The sequence below is a fragment of the Leptonotus elevatus genome, chromosome 5 (genome assembly GCF_054856555.1).
Source record: "Leptonotus elevatus isolate MCC_2025b chromosome 5, RoL_Lele_1.0, whole genome shotgun sequence".
Classification (NCBI taxonomy): domain Eukaryota; kingdom Metazoa; phylum Chordata; class Actinopteri; order Syngnathiformes; family Syngnathidae; genus Leptonotus; species Leptonotus elevatus.
In genome coordinates this window covers 19922501-19939551 of record NC_141243.1, presented here as the reverse complement: position 1 = coordinate 19939551, position 17051 = coordinate 19922501, and the positions used below count along the sequence as shown (strand labels likewise).

The window sequence follows — 17051 nt, the reverse complement described above, 5'->3', positions numbered from 1 at the left end:
CACAAGTACTCCACATGTGGATGACATCCTTTATTAAAAATTCACATTAATTCATGTCAACTCATTTTATAAATACTATTGTGATTGCTATTTGTTTTTCCACTAGATTCATCTATTGATGTACATTAGTATATATTTTACAGTATTTTGATTTCCCTTTTATAATCCAGTAAAAGTATACACTGTATGTTTGCAAGCAATAAATGTATGCCCTATACTCTGTGCAACACTTTTGGGAAACAAGTATCAGGAAAGAAAGGCTAAAATTTCTACAACATTTTTCACAAAATCCACACTGAGTTATTGAAAGCCATTGAAGTGCAATGTTTGGAAAAATAATTCACCAAAATGCGTCAGATTCACAAATCAGGTTTTAAGATGCTCCTAAAAGTTGGGGTGTTGAGAAATAGGTTGTTCTTTGTCACAAACATTTTTAAAAGGCAACAATTAGGACCTCAGCATGTTTTGAGCAGCATTCAGAAAAATAATAATATATTCCGGAGTAGCAATCAATTGGCAAAACTTGATTTCTTCCATTTAAGTCGGTTATAAGTCAAACATAAGGGCACTAACGATAGTTCAGGAATGCTTCACTGCCCCACCAGTCTTTTCAGCATCTTCCTGGTCACACGTGGTTGGTCACACTGCACAACACAGCAGGCTGGCTGTGTGGCAACTGGCAGTCATTGATGGGCTGATTTGACTCAGTCGTGGTGCTGGTGGGTGTACTGAGAGGGAATGGACAAAGACCACCAGACACCGGACTCCCCAATGGCCTCCACTCCAGTCTGACCCTCTGATTCGGTGGGCTGATGCTGGAGGTGACGCCGGAAGGTCTTTTGCTGTTAAATGTTCCCCGAACCAGTCCATTCTGGACGGTGGTGCCGGTGGTTTGGCCCAGGTGCTCAGCTGAAACCAGAGGCTGCCGGTCCTCTTCCTCTGAGATGGCGAACACAGGCACATTCATGTGATCACCCTCGCCTGGGAAATCACGCCTCTTTGTTGCCTGGTTGCTCTCGATTGCACACTGGCTGGAGGGAGAAGAGACGGAGTTGGGCTCCGGTTGGGAGCTCTGGGTGTGATTAAGAACGGTGGCCTTGGTAGGGTCTGCCGTCCCGGAGAGCAGACCAAAGCAAGGCCCCGTGAAGCGGGAGCGCCGCAGGTTGCTGCCCGAGTTCAGACGCCGCTGCCTGTGGGCGGCCTGAGCAAGCGGATAGGAAGCGTTGCTGATGGAAGAGTCGGACATGGTGCTTGCGTCGGGCTTGGACGCGAGGTGAACATCTGAGAAAACCTTCCTGTTGCCAGACCCCAAACTGGCCGCAGCCTGGAATGAAAAGGGACAATTCAACATTACAGGATATTTTACTTTCCATAAGCAGTTCAGTATGTAAGTGTGAAAAACTGTGAAGCGTGCCAAAGTGGGAGGACAAACTAGATCAGGCTTTACATGAACAGTTCGACTGAACTACTTTTTGGATCTACGCTTCAACAGTAGAAAGGCCCACTATTCAATTAACCAACAATTGACAAATGTAGCGTGACCAGACATCCAGATATCCTGTTTGACCGAGATCGAGTCTCGTTTAGAGCTTTGTGTCCCAAGTCCGGGAGGATTTTGCCAGCTCCATTGTTTTGTCCCATTTTTTTGGGACAATTGTTTGGACCATGCATATGTCAATCATAAAGCTGTCATAGTGTATTAGCGACTAATCTAAATAGATCTCTAAAATCACTAACAGGCGTGTTTTCATCATACCAGAAATCAGAGATGGGAAATCCGGGTACAGAGGGTAAAAACGTTGTTTGGCTTTAAAGCTATACAAGTGCTTGTACTCAACCGGCAGGTAAACGAGGTCATTACGAGAAGTGTTAATTTTGTCAACGAAAACAAAAATAATTTTTGCAACACACATTTTTCACCGGACTAAAACTAGACTAGACTAGAGTAAACCCTCATTAATTAATCAGTATTTATTTTCGTTGAATAATGAAGACCAAAATGTACTTCACTTAATAAAAACTGGACTAAAATCTATTGACATTTTAGTTCATGAACAAATACGAGGCAAAAAGTATATGATTTTGTAAAATCTTGTCTCTGCTAATCTGTCAAGGTGTCATGTGACACACCCACTTTCAAATCTGCAGCTAGCGACTGGCGAGTACAACATGCATAAACACATGGGATAGACAGGAGGTGGATTCGCGGTGAAAGGTAAAAAAAGTTAATTATAGTTATAACATAACATTAGCCCAACGGCTACTAGCTCGTAGCATGGAGCCATAATAGCCACTTGTTGCTATACTGTAATTGTGTGTGAAATAATTTTTCATCAAAAAGATGAGGAAATTTTACGTGAAATAGTTTTAGACCCGAAATGTTCAACATTATCTGCTGATTGTGATTATTGTCCTGACTAAAACTAGAATAAAATAGAATAAAACTATGTTTTCTTGGACTAAAATAAAGACTAAAATGCTAGAATTATAGTTGACTCAAATGGACTAAATAAAAATGGGATGAAGTTGACTAACTATGATAAAAACAAGCGTGATTGAAACTGCATGGACTAAAAAACTGAGACTAAATTTTGAAATGGCTAATAAAATAATTACGAGAAGCACCTGTGGCTAAAGCCAAACCTAGTTTCCCCATCTCTGCCGGAAATAAAACCACTTTCTGCTTCCGTGTCCAAGAATCATGGGAAATGTAATCCTACTACTACTAGCCTAATGCTCTGATCTCAGGTCAGACTCAACTCAAGCTGAGCTTTTCTGGCAGTATATTTCCAATGTAACAATGCAGGACTGGCGCAAGGTAAACTTGGTTTCCTGTTCCAACGCAGCTGTTCCCAATGAACATGATCATTATCAGGCTTATGCAGAGCTTGCTGATGAGATTCAGGTGTGCTGGAGAAGGGAAATATCCAAAAACCTGCAGGACTCCGGCCCTCGAGGACCGAGCTACAGACCCTTCTCACTGACGTCACTGCTTATACCACTCCGCCTACTGGAGCACAATTATCTAATTGATTATCTTATAAAAATGGTCATAGGTTGCTGTGCGGTCAGCTGTACAGACAGACAAAGGAGTAAACCAAATATTGCTTTTTTATTGCGTACCTACTAATGAAGACAAAAGACGTCGATTGATAGCAGCAATCAACAGAAAGGACTGGCAGCCCACAAAGTATTCACGGATTTGCAGCGATAATTTTTTGCGAGGTTAGTAGATAAATGTTCATACATTTTACTAGTAAACGTACACTCTAATAACAGAGGTGTCAAATGACATGTTTCAAATCACATTAACGAGCCAGATAGCGTCCACTCCAACTGCACGTACATACAGCTTAGTTTTAAAATGCACCTTTTTCAAAACTATTAAGTGCATTTGACTGTTTAATAATGGGGGATTTCGTCTTTGTGCTTGGAGTCACCAGTCGCCAAATTGAAAAGCAATTAAATTGGTTCTAAGTAGTTCCTAGTGAGAATGCATTGTATATTTTTATCTTCGGCTAAATAGTAGTGTCCCAGTTTTTAATTATGAAAATCTGGATACCCTAGCTAGCCAAATGTCAACCAATATGTAGCCCAATCAATTGGTCTACCCAAGATTTTCAACCCATTTTGAGTAGTGACAAAGTCTGTATCAATCTTTATGTGAAATCACAGCAATGGTTCTGGCAGGTACTGACGTTGTCTACGAGCTTGGTGAAGGGACTGGTCGAGTTCCAGCTGCACCACTTCTTATGGAGCTGCGGCAGTGGAGGGAGGAATTCCTGGAAGGTGCGTACGCTCCACGCTCTTGGTCGGGCACAGCTGCCGCTTCCATCACTAGTGGCACCGGAAGGTGAGGGGGTCGAGTCGGGTGGGGGCCAGTCGCCAACAGGGCTGGGACCAGTGTCACTGTGCCTCAGGAAGCGCTCCCTTTGCTAAGAAAACAAAATGTCATGTCAACAATTTAAACACCTGTCGCGACAATGAGCAATAGTAGTAGCCTATGACAGCATATGGTATAAAAATTGTACTTCTTAGTACCCAGTTTTTAAAATATCAATAGTGAGTAGATTTACAGTATTGAGTTTAAAACAGAGGGTTTTTTTTTCTATTTGAGGCTGAACTTGTAAGATCCAAGTGGGATATTTGCTACCTTTCAGCACTTGCGTAGGCATCATAACACAAGACCTTAACCAACCCGGGGGTGATAAACTAATTATGAGTGAGATAACCACTGAACGCAAATAGCGCAAATACTGGTGGTGGCATTATGCTCAAGCACTCAGCTGCAGATACAATGGTCAATGACCTGCACTGTGCGAGAGACTTGTTATTGAAGCAAGCACGCATCTCTGGTAGCGAGGTTGGACATGAAGATCAGAAAGCAGTGACTGCATTGATCTTATGTGAAACCGTGTAGCAATTGCCAATTCAGGCGTCACTGAACTGACTGACCCACTTCCTCCTTACACCTTCAATTCTCCCCACAGACTGTTTTGTATATTAAATGAATGGATTATTGAGAAGGAAGTGTACTGGCTCTGGCTCACTTGGCATGCTTGGTCAAAAAGCCGGCCAACTGAGTATGTTTAGCGCACAGACTCATTCATTATTTATTAAGACTATTAAAAACTGTCAAATGAACAGAAGGGGCTTTGGACTGTGCTGTTCGGGAAATCCACATTTAAAATCAGTCTTACATGATTCACATGATGTGTTTGTATAAACGTAGAGTCATTTCAAGGCAAGCTATAATCTCTCGATGCGCCAAAGATCTTGCGTTGGCACTCGAAACAGGTCACCAGTCTCTATAAGTTCCTGGCCGGCCCATAGGGGGCCATGACGCCCAACAAAATGCTTGTGCTTGAGTCTAATGCTGCATTCGAGGATGATCGGAAGTCGGAAGTGTGTACGGGAATGCCCCATTGAACAAGGAAATTCCAGCTGCGAAGTCTGAAAAAAAAAAGGACCCCGACTTCAGGGACAGACTACAAGTGATGTCACTCTCAATGGTGACCCCTTTGGAAACACAGACCGTGAATGGCAAAACACAAATTACTCGAGTATAAAACTAGATAGCTTTCTTCATTTATAAATATTTGACATAACTTCACGCAACACAACGTATGTGACAGTATGCCGCTATCTCCCTGCATGAAATTGTACGGTGAACTACTGAACTGTATGGAATGCTTATGAAATAAGATAAAAACAATAAATGAAGCAAAATTTTGAGAAGGCAAGTTGAAAACGGCAATCACTCGTCCTCAAAATGTATGTGGACATCTCTACTTGTGCGCACCATCACCCCCAAAAATATAACAATCACGCCAATATTATGTATTTTATGGATGACGTGTTTTCCTCATTAAGTGACATAAGCTTTTGTCATGAGCACTTCTATGGAAAGCTACCAAATTGGTAATATTGAGGGAATAATTGTTTTTTCTATTTTTCAGAGGTTGATGTGCGCATAAGTAGGGATGTCAACAAATGTTGAAGGTGATTGATTTCAGTTTCCGGGCATGAGGTGGTGTTTAGTTTTGGTACATTACACATTGAGACTGTCCCTAGCACAACCGCAATACAGCAAGTGAGGAGGGGCATATTACATTGGGGTCAGCAACTTAAGAGCCATTTAAACCTGTTTCATAAAAGTAACCACGGGAGCCATACACCCACTGGACATTTCAAATGAAGATCGATTTTCTGTTCCTTTCTCCCCTTTTCATTTCTGCTACAGACACCCGTTGGACCATGTGGCCCGTCTGAAGCGATATTTCAGCGGATGCGCCATATTGGATCTAGTAATTGTATTGACCAAATTTGGGCAAATAATTCTCTAAAATTGAGTCCGAATGGCATAATACATTCAAAGGCAATGGTTTGGTGTTAATCCAATGAGTTCTGTCTTGGTGATACATCTCCAAGGAGCGAGTGAACGAGGCATGGTCACAAATGACTTCACTTTGCCACAAGTGATGTGGTTGTGGTGTTGACATACTCAAGATGGCGCCTATGTATATAAACTGTAAATGGGCACTCCACACAGATACGATCCCAACCTTTTGAATGTGAGGCATACGTGCCAACCACAAAGCTCACCATGGTATTAATTTTCATGAACTACAGTTTAAATATGTTTACCCGGAAGACTGCGTGGATAGAATAACATCTTATGTTGGTGATGGTGCAATACTATGGGACAGCGTTCTCATCATTGGAAAACAAGGCTGAGATTCAGCTGTGTAATAATTTAGCGCCGTGAATACGATGTATATAATTCAGTAGACAGGTGATATAATCTTACCGGTTTGCTGTGGAAATGGTTTTGAATCTTGCTGAAATGTCTTTTCAATTATTTGAGCTTCCTTTTCGGAGGCTAATTACGATTGACAGGCTGGACGTGTGCATGCTACATTATCCTTCCTGATCGGTCAGCTGCTATTATTCCGGGGAGGGCGAAGGTTTTAGGGGTTGCACCCATCAGTGGGAGAACAAGTCCAGAATAATCCTTCACACAGAGTCACTAACAGCTAGCTTTGTCTAGACAAGAATTAGCTGGGGTTTAAATAAAGTGTTCCTCTGGTCACCAAAGCAACTCGAATACAATGAGTACTTTTAGGTTCGATACGCAAGGTGACAAATCAGTCTCAGACGAGAGTGGTGTGAGAAATCCCACAATATGGGAGGGAAAGGGGTAAGACATGGAAGATCACTGTTGAATTGTGAGTAATGGATGGATTACGTCGTTAAAATGCAACATGGTCTCATACATGAATGCTTGGGTTGATGAAAAGGACAGAAAGTTCATTTGGTCACCGCCGTCGACAACCAGTGCAACATTATTATAGTGCATACAGGGGCGTCTGCATGGAGGACACACACAGGCAGACCACACACTGTGTGCCAAAGCATGCATGCAATACACGCACACACAAACACACGCACACACAATTGGCGCTGGGAATCTGGCTTGTAGATAATACTCCATTAGCCCAGGCTGCAGAAAAGCTGCCAGAACTGTTTATGCCAACGCTTATTCCAGGAGAACACAAAAGCAAGCAAGGAAGAAAATGCTGTAGCTTAAACCACTTTAATGACAGTGTGTTCCCATTGAGGACTGCAGAGGTTTATTTATTTTTATTTTCAGCCTTAATACACGCATTAGGTCAATACTGCGCCATGAAGACCTATCGTTTGCCATCAACATTAGTTTGAACGAAAGCCTACGTCCTTAATCCGCAGCGAATCGGAATGCGATGATGGCTCGTGTTGCCAACTACAGTGCAGTCGATAGAGAGTTTCACCTGTGATATTTATATGTATGCTATATATCTGTAGCGATGTGGATTTATGTGGTTAGCAAGGTTCAGGGTTCCAATCTCACCTCAGACCTTTCTGTGTGGAGTTGCATGTTTTTCTCCACATACTTTTATGTATTTTTTTCTCTATGTACTCTTGGCTTACTCCCACTTTCCACAACATGTAGTATTACATACAGTACTGTAAATAAATACACTCTAAAAACAGCTGGGACAAAAGTAACTCAATTACGGATCAAAAATTGACCCACTTTATGGGTCAATTTGACCCAATTTTCTGGGTTGTTTTATACAAACTTACCTCTTTTTTTTCTTTGCAAAACAACCCAGAACGTTGGGTAAAATTGACCCAAGTACACGATCTGACCCAACTTTCTGGGTTGTTTTATACAAAATGACCCAACATTTTGACCCAAAGCTGGGTCAAATTAACCCAAGTAGAGGATCTGACCCAATTTTCTGAGTTGTTTTATACAAACTTACCTTTTTCTTTCTTTGCAAAACAACTGATATTATCTCAATTCTGACCAAACTAATTGATTGTTTATTTGCATATATGGTGTGCAGGGAACACTTAAACCACATATCACATAACACAGAAAGTTGGGTCAAATTGGCCCAAGTAGACGATCTGACCCAACTTTCTGAGATGTTTTCTACAAAATGATCCAATTTTTGACCCAAAGCTGGGTCAAATTAACCCATGTAGAGGATCTGACCCATATTTATGAGTTGTTTTACACTAAAACACCCATTTCTTGACTCAAAGTTGGGTCAAATAGACACAAGTAGAGGATCGGTCCATAGTTGGGATATTTTTGACCTAACTGTTTTTAGAGTGTACAAATTGAAATAGATGTCAATATCAGCGTTAATGATGTTTTATCTATGTATACCCATTGACTGGGAACTGGTCCAGGGTGTACTCTGGCTCTGGCCCAAAGTCACTTGGGATAGGTTCCAGCTCACCTGTGCCGTGACCCTAAACACAGTCGGCAGTAGTAGAAGATGGATGGATATTCATTTCATCAAGTTATGTGATATGTGGTTTAAGTGTTCCCTGCACACCATATATGCAAATAAACAATCAATTAGTTTGGTCAGAATTGAGATAATATCAGTTGTCTTCATGCTATGTCTTACATGGTCGCTGTCTTGTAGCTATAGTGCCAAGAAAGCAGGACTCACTGTGTGTGGGGAGAAGGATGGCCGATTTGGGCTTGGGGCAGAAGATATGATGAACACCTCATCTGGACCAAAATCAAGCTCTGCCAAACCACTGGAGGAAAGGTCCAATTCTGTATTCTGGGAGGTGTCACCACTAGCACTCACTGGGGAAAGAGTAAAAACAAATATGTACAAATATCATACCTCTTCTGAATGTGAAGAATGTATATTCGTATGAAGATTTCATTAACATGGTGTCACGGTTTAAAGATACAGCTTACACTGTAGGCCACCTTGAATTTGTTAACTGTTTTATGAGCTCTGCATTTTTGTCCGAACACCGTGATCGGAGCCCCCTGCTTGCTTTGTGGGTTATCCAACAAATCTCTCAGCCTGAGTCCCTTATTATTGAAATGTGTATTGATTTTTCCTGCAAAAGGCCCACTACGGCTCTAAAGAAGTGCTTTTAATACAATGAAATTGCATATGCAAAATACACTTCATTGTGACTCAGTCTGTAACAATTTTATATATTAAAAAAAAAAAAGTAATTGAGAAGCATCTGCTGTGAAAAACACTAATCGGCTATAGTACATTAGTTCAGAGGTGCATTCAGGTACAGACTGGAGAATAGATAAGGCCAAGACTGACATCTCAAGTTCAAACCAAGCAATCACAAAGAAGAAATAATGTGATTTAGGTGTCTTTGAAAATGCTAAGGTCGCTGGTTTGAATGCTTTGGAAATGTCTGATCGATTGAGAATTCAAACAAAACCCTCTCAACATTTGACACAGAATTGAGTGAATCTGGCTGTGGTGGTAAAGTAAGAATGACTAGAAAAGTATTGAAAAACTCAGAGATTGCAGAAGAGCATCTCTGAAACAACCAGCTCTACTTTGAAGATGAGTTATGAGTTTCTTTTCTGCCAAGATGATAGCATTGAGACCACACACATAGGTGTGGTGTAAACATATAGTAAATATACATTATACACTACACAGTAAATCAGTAAGAAAACCTAAAATGTAGAATACAAACAAATGTGATTCACCACTTCTTACATATCACTCAGTTACTGAACTGCACTTCTTATTCACTCAACTTATCATATAGACCGTGTGGACAAGGCCTCACACCTATGGACAATTTGGTCTTCAATTAGCTTAACTTGCATGTTTTTGGAATGTCGGAGTCGGAAGTCCAAACCTCAGAGCTGCACAAATGTAACACTAACCACAAAGTCTGAGTTTGATTCCCTAAAGCACATGTGTCAAGATCTGGTCCTTGAGGGCCTGAGTCCTGCATGTTTTTGAGGTTTCCCTACTCCGAAGTGTGATTAATTTTGAGATGTTCCATTGATACTCCCTTACCTCTGTGAATATTTTTAGGAGATTACGCAAACCGTCATTTTCAAACGCAGAATTGATTGAAATGTGTCATTCAGACATTTTCTAGTATTTTTAATTGGGTCAAATATGTCAATCATGCTGGGTCTTAATTCTCACCTTTGCGCGGTGGGCTGTACTTGTCGTTTTCCTGATCTCTGATGACTTCCTGGTTGGTCTGACTCTCAGCAATGGGTTGCAGCTCACTTACCTCCGCCCGAGTGCTCTGTACGGCCACTGGCACCTACAGCACAACACCACAAGTCGAGTTTAAGACCAAAACCTGACCGCAGAAGTGCTTTATTTTATGTGACGAGTTGCTGCTCAACACAACATAATAATAAAATGTGGCAACTATTTGTATGACTCCACTTAGTTTTCTGTTAGCCATATTTGGTATTGTTGTGGTTGAGTTCAACAGACCTTGGTAAAGAAAGGAAACAGAAACATGTAAAAGTGTAGAGTTGTGTCTGTACCTCAGTGCTGGTGGATGCGCAGGAGCTCTCTCTTTTTAGACACAGTTTGGGTCTGTAAATAAAAGCATTTTCATTCAAGGGTTTCCAGTGAGGAAAACAGTAATGACATCCCATACACTACCACAATAGTGTTTAAAGTGGAAGCTGACCTTCAACATTTCTTCACAAGGATGTTAAATGTGACCTCACTAGTCTAAACATATGCCATTCTGTTTAATACTACGCTTGTGGAATATGAGTTATGAAGCAAAATCCAGCCGTTTTTATCCATCACAGGGGGCGGCCATTTTTGCCACTTGCTGTCGACTGAAGATGACATCACAGTTGCTCAGGGCTCAGGCAACGACCAATCACAACGCACCTGTTTTCTGAAGCTGCGTTGTGATTGGTTGTTACCTGAGACCTGCGCAACTGTGATGTCATCTTCAGTCGACAGCAAGTGGCAAAATGGCCGCCCACTGAGATGGATTAAAAATGGCTGGATTTTACTGCTTAACTCATATTCCACTAATGCAATATTAACCAGAATACCATATTTAGACTAGTGGTGCTGCATAGAACTTTTTTTTTTTTTTTTATGGGGATGACTTTAAGTTGTACAATTCCTTATTACACGTACAGTATGAGGTGACATCTATGTCCAACCTACTAACGTACTGTGGTACTCTCAATAACTTTGTCAACATAACTGCTCATCTATTCAGCCGTTTTCCGTTGTGTTTCCATCCCTTTCTTAGCTCCAAATGAGCCAATGAAGCATGCTGAAATATTTGAACAAGTACCCACTTATTAAAAATTGCTCTTACAGCTGAATGAGCCCATTAGCAAACACCGGCCAACTGAGGGGAGCGCCTGCTGCGACTCTCTCCCACCTTTGGCTGTTTTCTTACCAGAGGGGACCTTGGGAGTTAATCTCAGCAGCACTGCTTTCATGCAACATGCACGACCTCGCCTCTCTCATCACGTTCTAGTGATTTGTGGGAAGTCATTTAAAATAATAAGGAACACCTCAAGAGGAAAAAGCCGCCACAGAGGCTGCTCATGGGCTTAAGGTTTCATGATCATGCATTTCCTGGCTTTCAAGTAGCTTGGGTTGTTATTGTTAATTGTGGTTTCATGTTATTGAACACGTGCTTTCAATTTCCTTGTCATAAAGAGTTTAAACCTGAGGTGGGGTTACATGACACATTAAACACTACGGCCTTAATTTACTAAAGGTTTGCATGCTCATAAACGGGTGTGAAGTTGAACGGGCATGCAAACAAATGTGCAAGCTGATAAGTGAAGACACTGGCCATGTTTATGATTTCTCACAATAGTTAAAGGATGATTTCACAAGATAGGAAACAGATAAACATCAATATGCAAGACTTTATTCCTAGGAAATTACAATGTTCTATTTCTGGTAAGCTATTTTTAAAACAACACCGCAGGCTACTCATGTGGTCCTTAGGAGTGAAACTGTGCCCGAGGGAGGACACCATGTTGGTGATCCCTGATCTAAGGGCTGACTTGGAACTAATCACATGAAGGAGTCATGCCATCACCTTTCTTTCAACTTTAGATATCTGTGCGTAAGGGTCATTTCAGCACACGCTGACAATTGGTGCTGGCTTCTCCTAGAGCAGCTTGTCGAGTATGCTGTCCCTAGTTTTAAACACAATCTTACGCAACAATATTGCCAGGTAATCGAGATGTGTTAAATGAAAAAAACACGTGGCTTTTATGTTGTTGCTGCCTTTTCCAAAATGATCAGAATTTATCTTCTGTAACTTCCAATTCCATCATTTCAAACGTGACATCCAAATGTTCCATGGTGAATCCCATCTGAGCTTTTTTTAAATACTGAGGTTTGCACAACTTTTTCCTTGTTGCCAACAACCTCACAATTTGTTAAAGTTCGCCCGCTATTTGGGATCTTATTCATTTAGCCCTATAAAGCCTGAACCATAAAAAATTATAAAATAGAAAATTCGAATTCTTTGTAAATAGAGTATTTATTGGTCCTTGTGAACAAACGTTTTTTTTCTTTTTTGAAAATAAACTTCCACATATGACTTTTGTTTTGTGTCATATTTGATACAGCCGGTTACAATGCTTTCAATTCGTACATTTATAACTGTCAAAATATAATAGACATATCAAACATATTAGTATTTCCAAAAATCTGACAAAAACATTTCCGACTATTAATACTACTACTAATAAAAAAATAGTAACTAGTTACAGTTACTTCATTTTAAAAGTAACCCCATTACTCTAATGATTACTTAAACAAAAAAAGTAACGCATTACTATTCTTTAGTTACTTAAAATAGAAAGAATATTACGCTGTTCCTTTATGCTCAACTAAAGTAAAAATAATGAGCATATTTCTATGTCGAAAAACTCGTTTTGCGCTTGCCTCGACTCTCAATGACTGTCGAATCTGATACCCGCCCACAATGCGTCTTCTTTGTTAGTATGGCAGCGGCAATCGATTGTAAACAGGAAGTAGTACAGTACACAGCAGTCATCCATTCATTATTTGATTCTAAACCGCTTATCCTCACAAGTGTCGCACAATGAAATGATTAAATTAAATAATTTATCAAGTAACTGACTAACGCACCATCTTATAACTGTAACTGAGTTACTGACTATTTGAAAAAGTAATGTAAGAGTATTAGTTATTGTAAAAAAAAAAAAAGTAACTAAGTTATAGTAACGCGTTACTAATAACTTGTTACTCAATTGGGGCGATCTTGCAAGGTCGTTGGAAAAGCCATCAGCTGGGTGATATTGCCCTCTAATGGATTTTCAATGCAATGCATGTGTCAGATCATATACGTCAGGATTCAAATGTGTGTGTGTGTGGGGGGGGGGGGGGGGGGGGGCATTATACTCATGAAATAGAAGGCTCAAAATGTCTTTTTTAATATGATACGTTTGGGGTTATAGGGTTAAATCATGTCCCAATATGCACACATGCGGTATAAGTTGTTTTCAAGATGCTAACATAACTCCGTCCACAATGCCGTCCAGGCTTTGGCTCAGGTGGGCCAAACAGCCATCTTGTTGGAACAGATAGTATTACAAACCACCAAACTCCCAGAGTTTGTTTATTGTCTCCTGCGATGGACAAGCTAGTAAATTATACCCCTTGACTGTACGACAATACTTGCACCAAACTCAATGTTTTCTCCTCATTGTGCCTTTTTCACCCCACCTCCCCGCCCATTCACTTTCTTCTGTTTTCGTGTGCAGGAATTGAGGCCAGGTGCTGTACCTTGAACGCCCCACCGACTATGGTGAGAATGCTTGACATCAAGGGAGCCGCACAGTTGCTGCCAAACTGAACTAATCATCAAAGGTCACCACATCACAAACTGGGACTTCCAGCTGAGTCAACATAACAAATTTGTGCTCGGGTGAGGATTTACTGTTAGACCAGCCCATTTTCAGTCATGGAAGAAAAAGATATGACTTGTTTAAAAAAAAAATACTGTAGAAAGAAACAAAGCAAGAAACTAAGTTGGAAATATGCACCTATAGTATCGTACTAGGGCGTTTACACTTATAATGTGAAGTGCCGCTACAACCTTTGGGATTTAAAAGCAGTTCTGTAAATTTGTGAGGTTATCTTCTTCTGAAAATGGATGGCTAAAATGTACCCCCGATATATTTTTCGATTGCACCAAATGCATCTACTGTCAACCAATTATTCAGTGTGGTATTTTACTCTAAACTTTCAGTGGAACAAAATCCAGATGATAACACATATCTATCCATCCAATTGCTTATCCTGACTAGGGTCGCGGGCGTGCTGGAGCCTATCCCAGATGTCTTCAGGCAGGCTACATCCTGAACTGTTCGGCAGCCAATCGCAGGGCACATAGTGACGAACAACAATTCACACACACAATCACACCCATGGACAACTTAGAATGTCAATTTAAGAGAAGAAGGTTTTACATTGAGAAGGAAATATGACTTGAAATGCATGTTTTTAGAATGTGAGAGGAAACCGGAGTAAACACTTCTTGGGTGGGGGGGGGGGGGGGCTGTGGGGGGGGGGGTTGTCTTCTTGTCTGTATTAAAATAATTCTTTATCATCTATGTTCAAGAAGACTGATTTTACACATAAAAAAAAGAATGGGTAAAAGTAGTTTTGAGTACGGGTAGTTTTGAGGTTTAAAAAAATTGAATAATCAATATCAAATAAATTATTCTTTTCGAGCCTGATATCGATTCATAAAACCATGAATCAATTATTGTAATATCTCTTTTCCCCATAAATTCATAAGAAAAGAAAAAAAATTAAGGCCAAATCTTTTTTTGTATCTTACTGTTTTCTTGAAATTTACTGTTAACATGAATTTAAAAGTATTTATTACATTTGTGAAAAACCAGACTTATTGCACTTTAAGACAATTCCGATGTTTTTTTTGTTTTTTTTTACAATTATTTAATTAGAATTCTGAAAATATTTTCATCTCATCCTTGCTGATGTCAATGTTTGTGTAACACGTAAGTGATTATAACACGTTTTACTATCATTAATAAACAAAATTGTTTAACCAGTTACAGCCTCCGCAAAATTGTATTTGAAATTTAATATATGTGAAGTTTTTATGTCATGTCCTTGATATTTTGGAATCGATATCGGATTGAAGTGAAGTGAATCAAATCGGAAAAAAATTGAATTTAATCGAACTGAACTCTTGTGAATCGAAATCGAATCGATTCGGGGAAATTAGAATCAATACCCAACCCTAGTTTTTAGTAGTTTTGCTACAGTTTTCAAAACATGGTATCACCCCTGTGAAACGATGAACAACGCATCACTTCAAAGACAGAGGACGTGCACATGTGCAAGTCTAGTACTGTGCTTCACATTCATTTATGAAGGGAGGTCACAGGCTGCTGCTGTGTGTGCTACTCAAGAAAATGCTTTGGATAACACTTCATCAACGTTTTACAATTAGCATGGCCGGCAGAAAGTGAAACACATTACCATCCCTTAACTCAAAGTGCCATTCTAAATATATACCTTTGAGTATTACTACCAGTCCAATTTTCTACCGTGAGGCAAGCAGTTGGTGTGCATGGCGTGTGTGCATTGTATGCGAATGACAGTGGGCAGTGTTTGGACATTTTTGCAGTTCTGTGTGAGTGTATGTGAGTGGAGAGGTGTGTGATAGTGACATAAGTATCAAATGTGACTGTTCTAAATGTGCTTCCCTAGAAAGTAAGTGGAGAGAAATTACCTGAATATGACGCAGAGAACACTGGCGAGTATCAAAGCGAAGAAGGCAGCTCCACTCACAGCAGCCAGAAGAGAGTCGACCTTGGCAGATGTGGAAGCAAAGCTTCGCCGTTCGCCGCCTGGTTTGGTCAGATTGTTGTAGTGGAAGAGGAGGGCAAAGCCCCGGCCCCAGTGAGTGGTTGTGATGAGCTCCATGATGACCTCCACCATCTCCTGACTCGAGCCAAACACCAACTGGCTGCTAGGAGGTCGGTTTGACCCACAGAACCGTGAGGAAAAGGTGATAAGATCTGAGATGTAGAGAACATCATGGGGGCAGGCGTCAAGGCCTGACTGCTGCGTTTCAGGGCTGACAGGTGGAATGTCTGTGGATTTTGGCAAAGTAACTGCAGTTGCCGTGGTCATGCTTGGGATGGAACTGGGGTTGAGGTCTACCCTAAGGCGGGAAGAGGAGGCCATGTTGATAGCCTTTTCTGTATCCAACACGGGTCCAGGAAGAAGAAGAGAAGCTGTAGGCGGCGATGTAAGGCCAGAGGAGAGATCTATAGATCTCTTGGCCGAGTTTGACATTTTTGTTGACTGTTCATCCACCCCACTGTCTTGAGAGGACTCCTGGACTTTTGGGGCATTCCTCTGAACGACCTGATGCACAACATCTTCTGATGAAGGCTCATCCAATGCCAAACTGTTAGGGGCATAAGTCGACTCATCTTCTCCATCCTCCTCATAACTAGAAATGGGCGAGTACTGTGCAGAAGACTCATGACTTTCAAACACGTCAAAGTCAAATATCTCAAGGATAAGCTGATAATCCACAGGTACAAAGAACTGCCAAACGCAGTGGGTCCCAGAAGAGTAGTTGTAAGGGAAGCCGGGGGAGAGTATCAGTCCTTGTGCATCCGTCACATCCACCTTGGCGCCACAGTCAAAGTAGACCTGCAAAATAAATGGAGAGTCAAAACTTGGCTAGTTCTGAGGTGCCGTTAGCAACTTGGAACAACATTTTAAGCAATGTGGTCAATAATGTGCTAACTTAAGTTAAAACTTTAGATAAGTGGTTCTTAACTTTGTTGGAGGCACTGAAACCCATCAGTTTCCTCTGCACAGTCACCGAACCCTTCTTTATTGAAAAATATGATTTATTTCCAATTCGAGACAGATAGAGGGTTTACTGGTGAACAAAACAAACAGGTAGCTTAGCTTCTTCTTTTTTTATCAAACCTGACTTCACTTTGATTTCAGAAAGTGTTCTTGCATTCCCCATCTTCCATGTTGCTTAAGTTTTGCTAGATAGCTCATTGTGCTAGACTAGAATTGTGCAACTTGGCATTGCAAATCATGCAGTTAGGACGCTGACGCCCATCACTCAACTCAACTCTATATAGAGCACTTTAAAACAAACAACTTTTTATTTTTTTAAATTGAAAACAGGAGCAGCTACTACAATGA

The 17051-nt window shown here is 40.7% G+C and overlaps 1 protein-coding gene and 1 long non-coding RNA gene across 2 annotated transcripts in view; one reads left to right on the top strand and one right to left on the bottom strand.

Moving 5' to 3' along the window:
* Nucleotides 1–9: 9 nt before the first annotated feature.
* The window catches only part of LOC147174170 (uncharacterized), a 33991-nt gene continuing 16949 nt past the window's right edge, over nucleotides 10–17051 (bottom strand). The window contains exons 2-7 of the mRNA XM_086076331.1: nucleotides 15604–16538; nucleotides 10355–10406; nucleotides 9999–10122; nucleotides 8514–8656; nucleotides 3699–3935; nucleotides 10–1324 (exon numbers count right to left, since the gene is read on the bottom strand). Of these exons, the coding sequence (XP_085932457.1) occupies nucleotides 626–1324; nucleotides 3699–3935; nucleotides 8514–8656; nucleotides 9999–10122; nucleotides 10355–10406; nucleotides 15604–16538 (2190 nt within the window). The 3' untranslated portion in view covers nucleotides 10–625. The remainder of the gene's footprint in view (nucleotides 1325–3698; nucleotides 3936–8513; nucleotides 8657–9998; nucleotides 10123–10354; nucleotides 10407–15603; nucleotides 16539–17051) is intronic.
* LOC147174171 (uncharacterized) lies at nucleotides 2001–14352 on the top strand. Its single transcript, XR_015094859.1, has 4 exons — nucleotides 2001–2215; nucleotides 3691–3789; nucleotides 13601–13764; nucleotides 14147–14352. It is a non-coding gene; the product is annotated as an uncharacterized LOC147174171 (long non-coding RNA).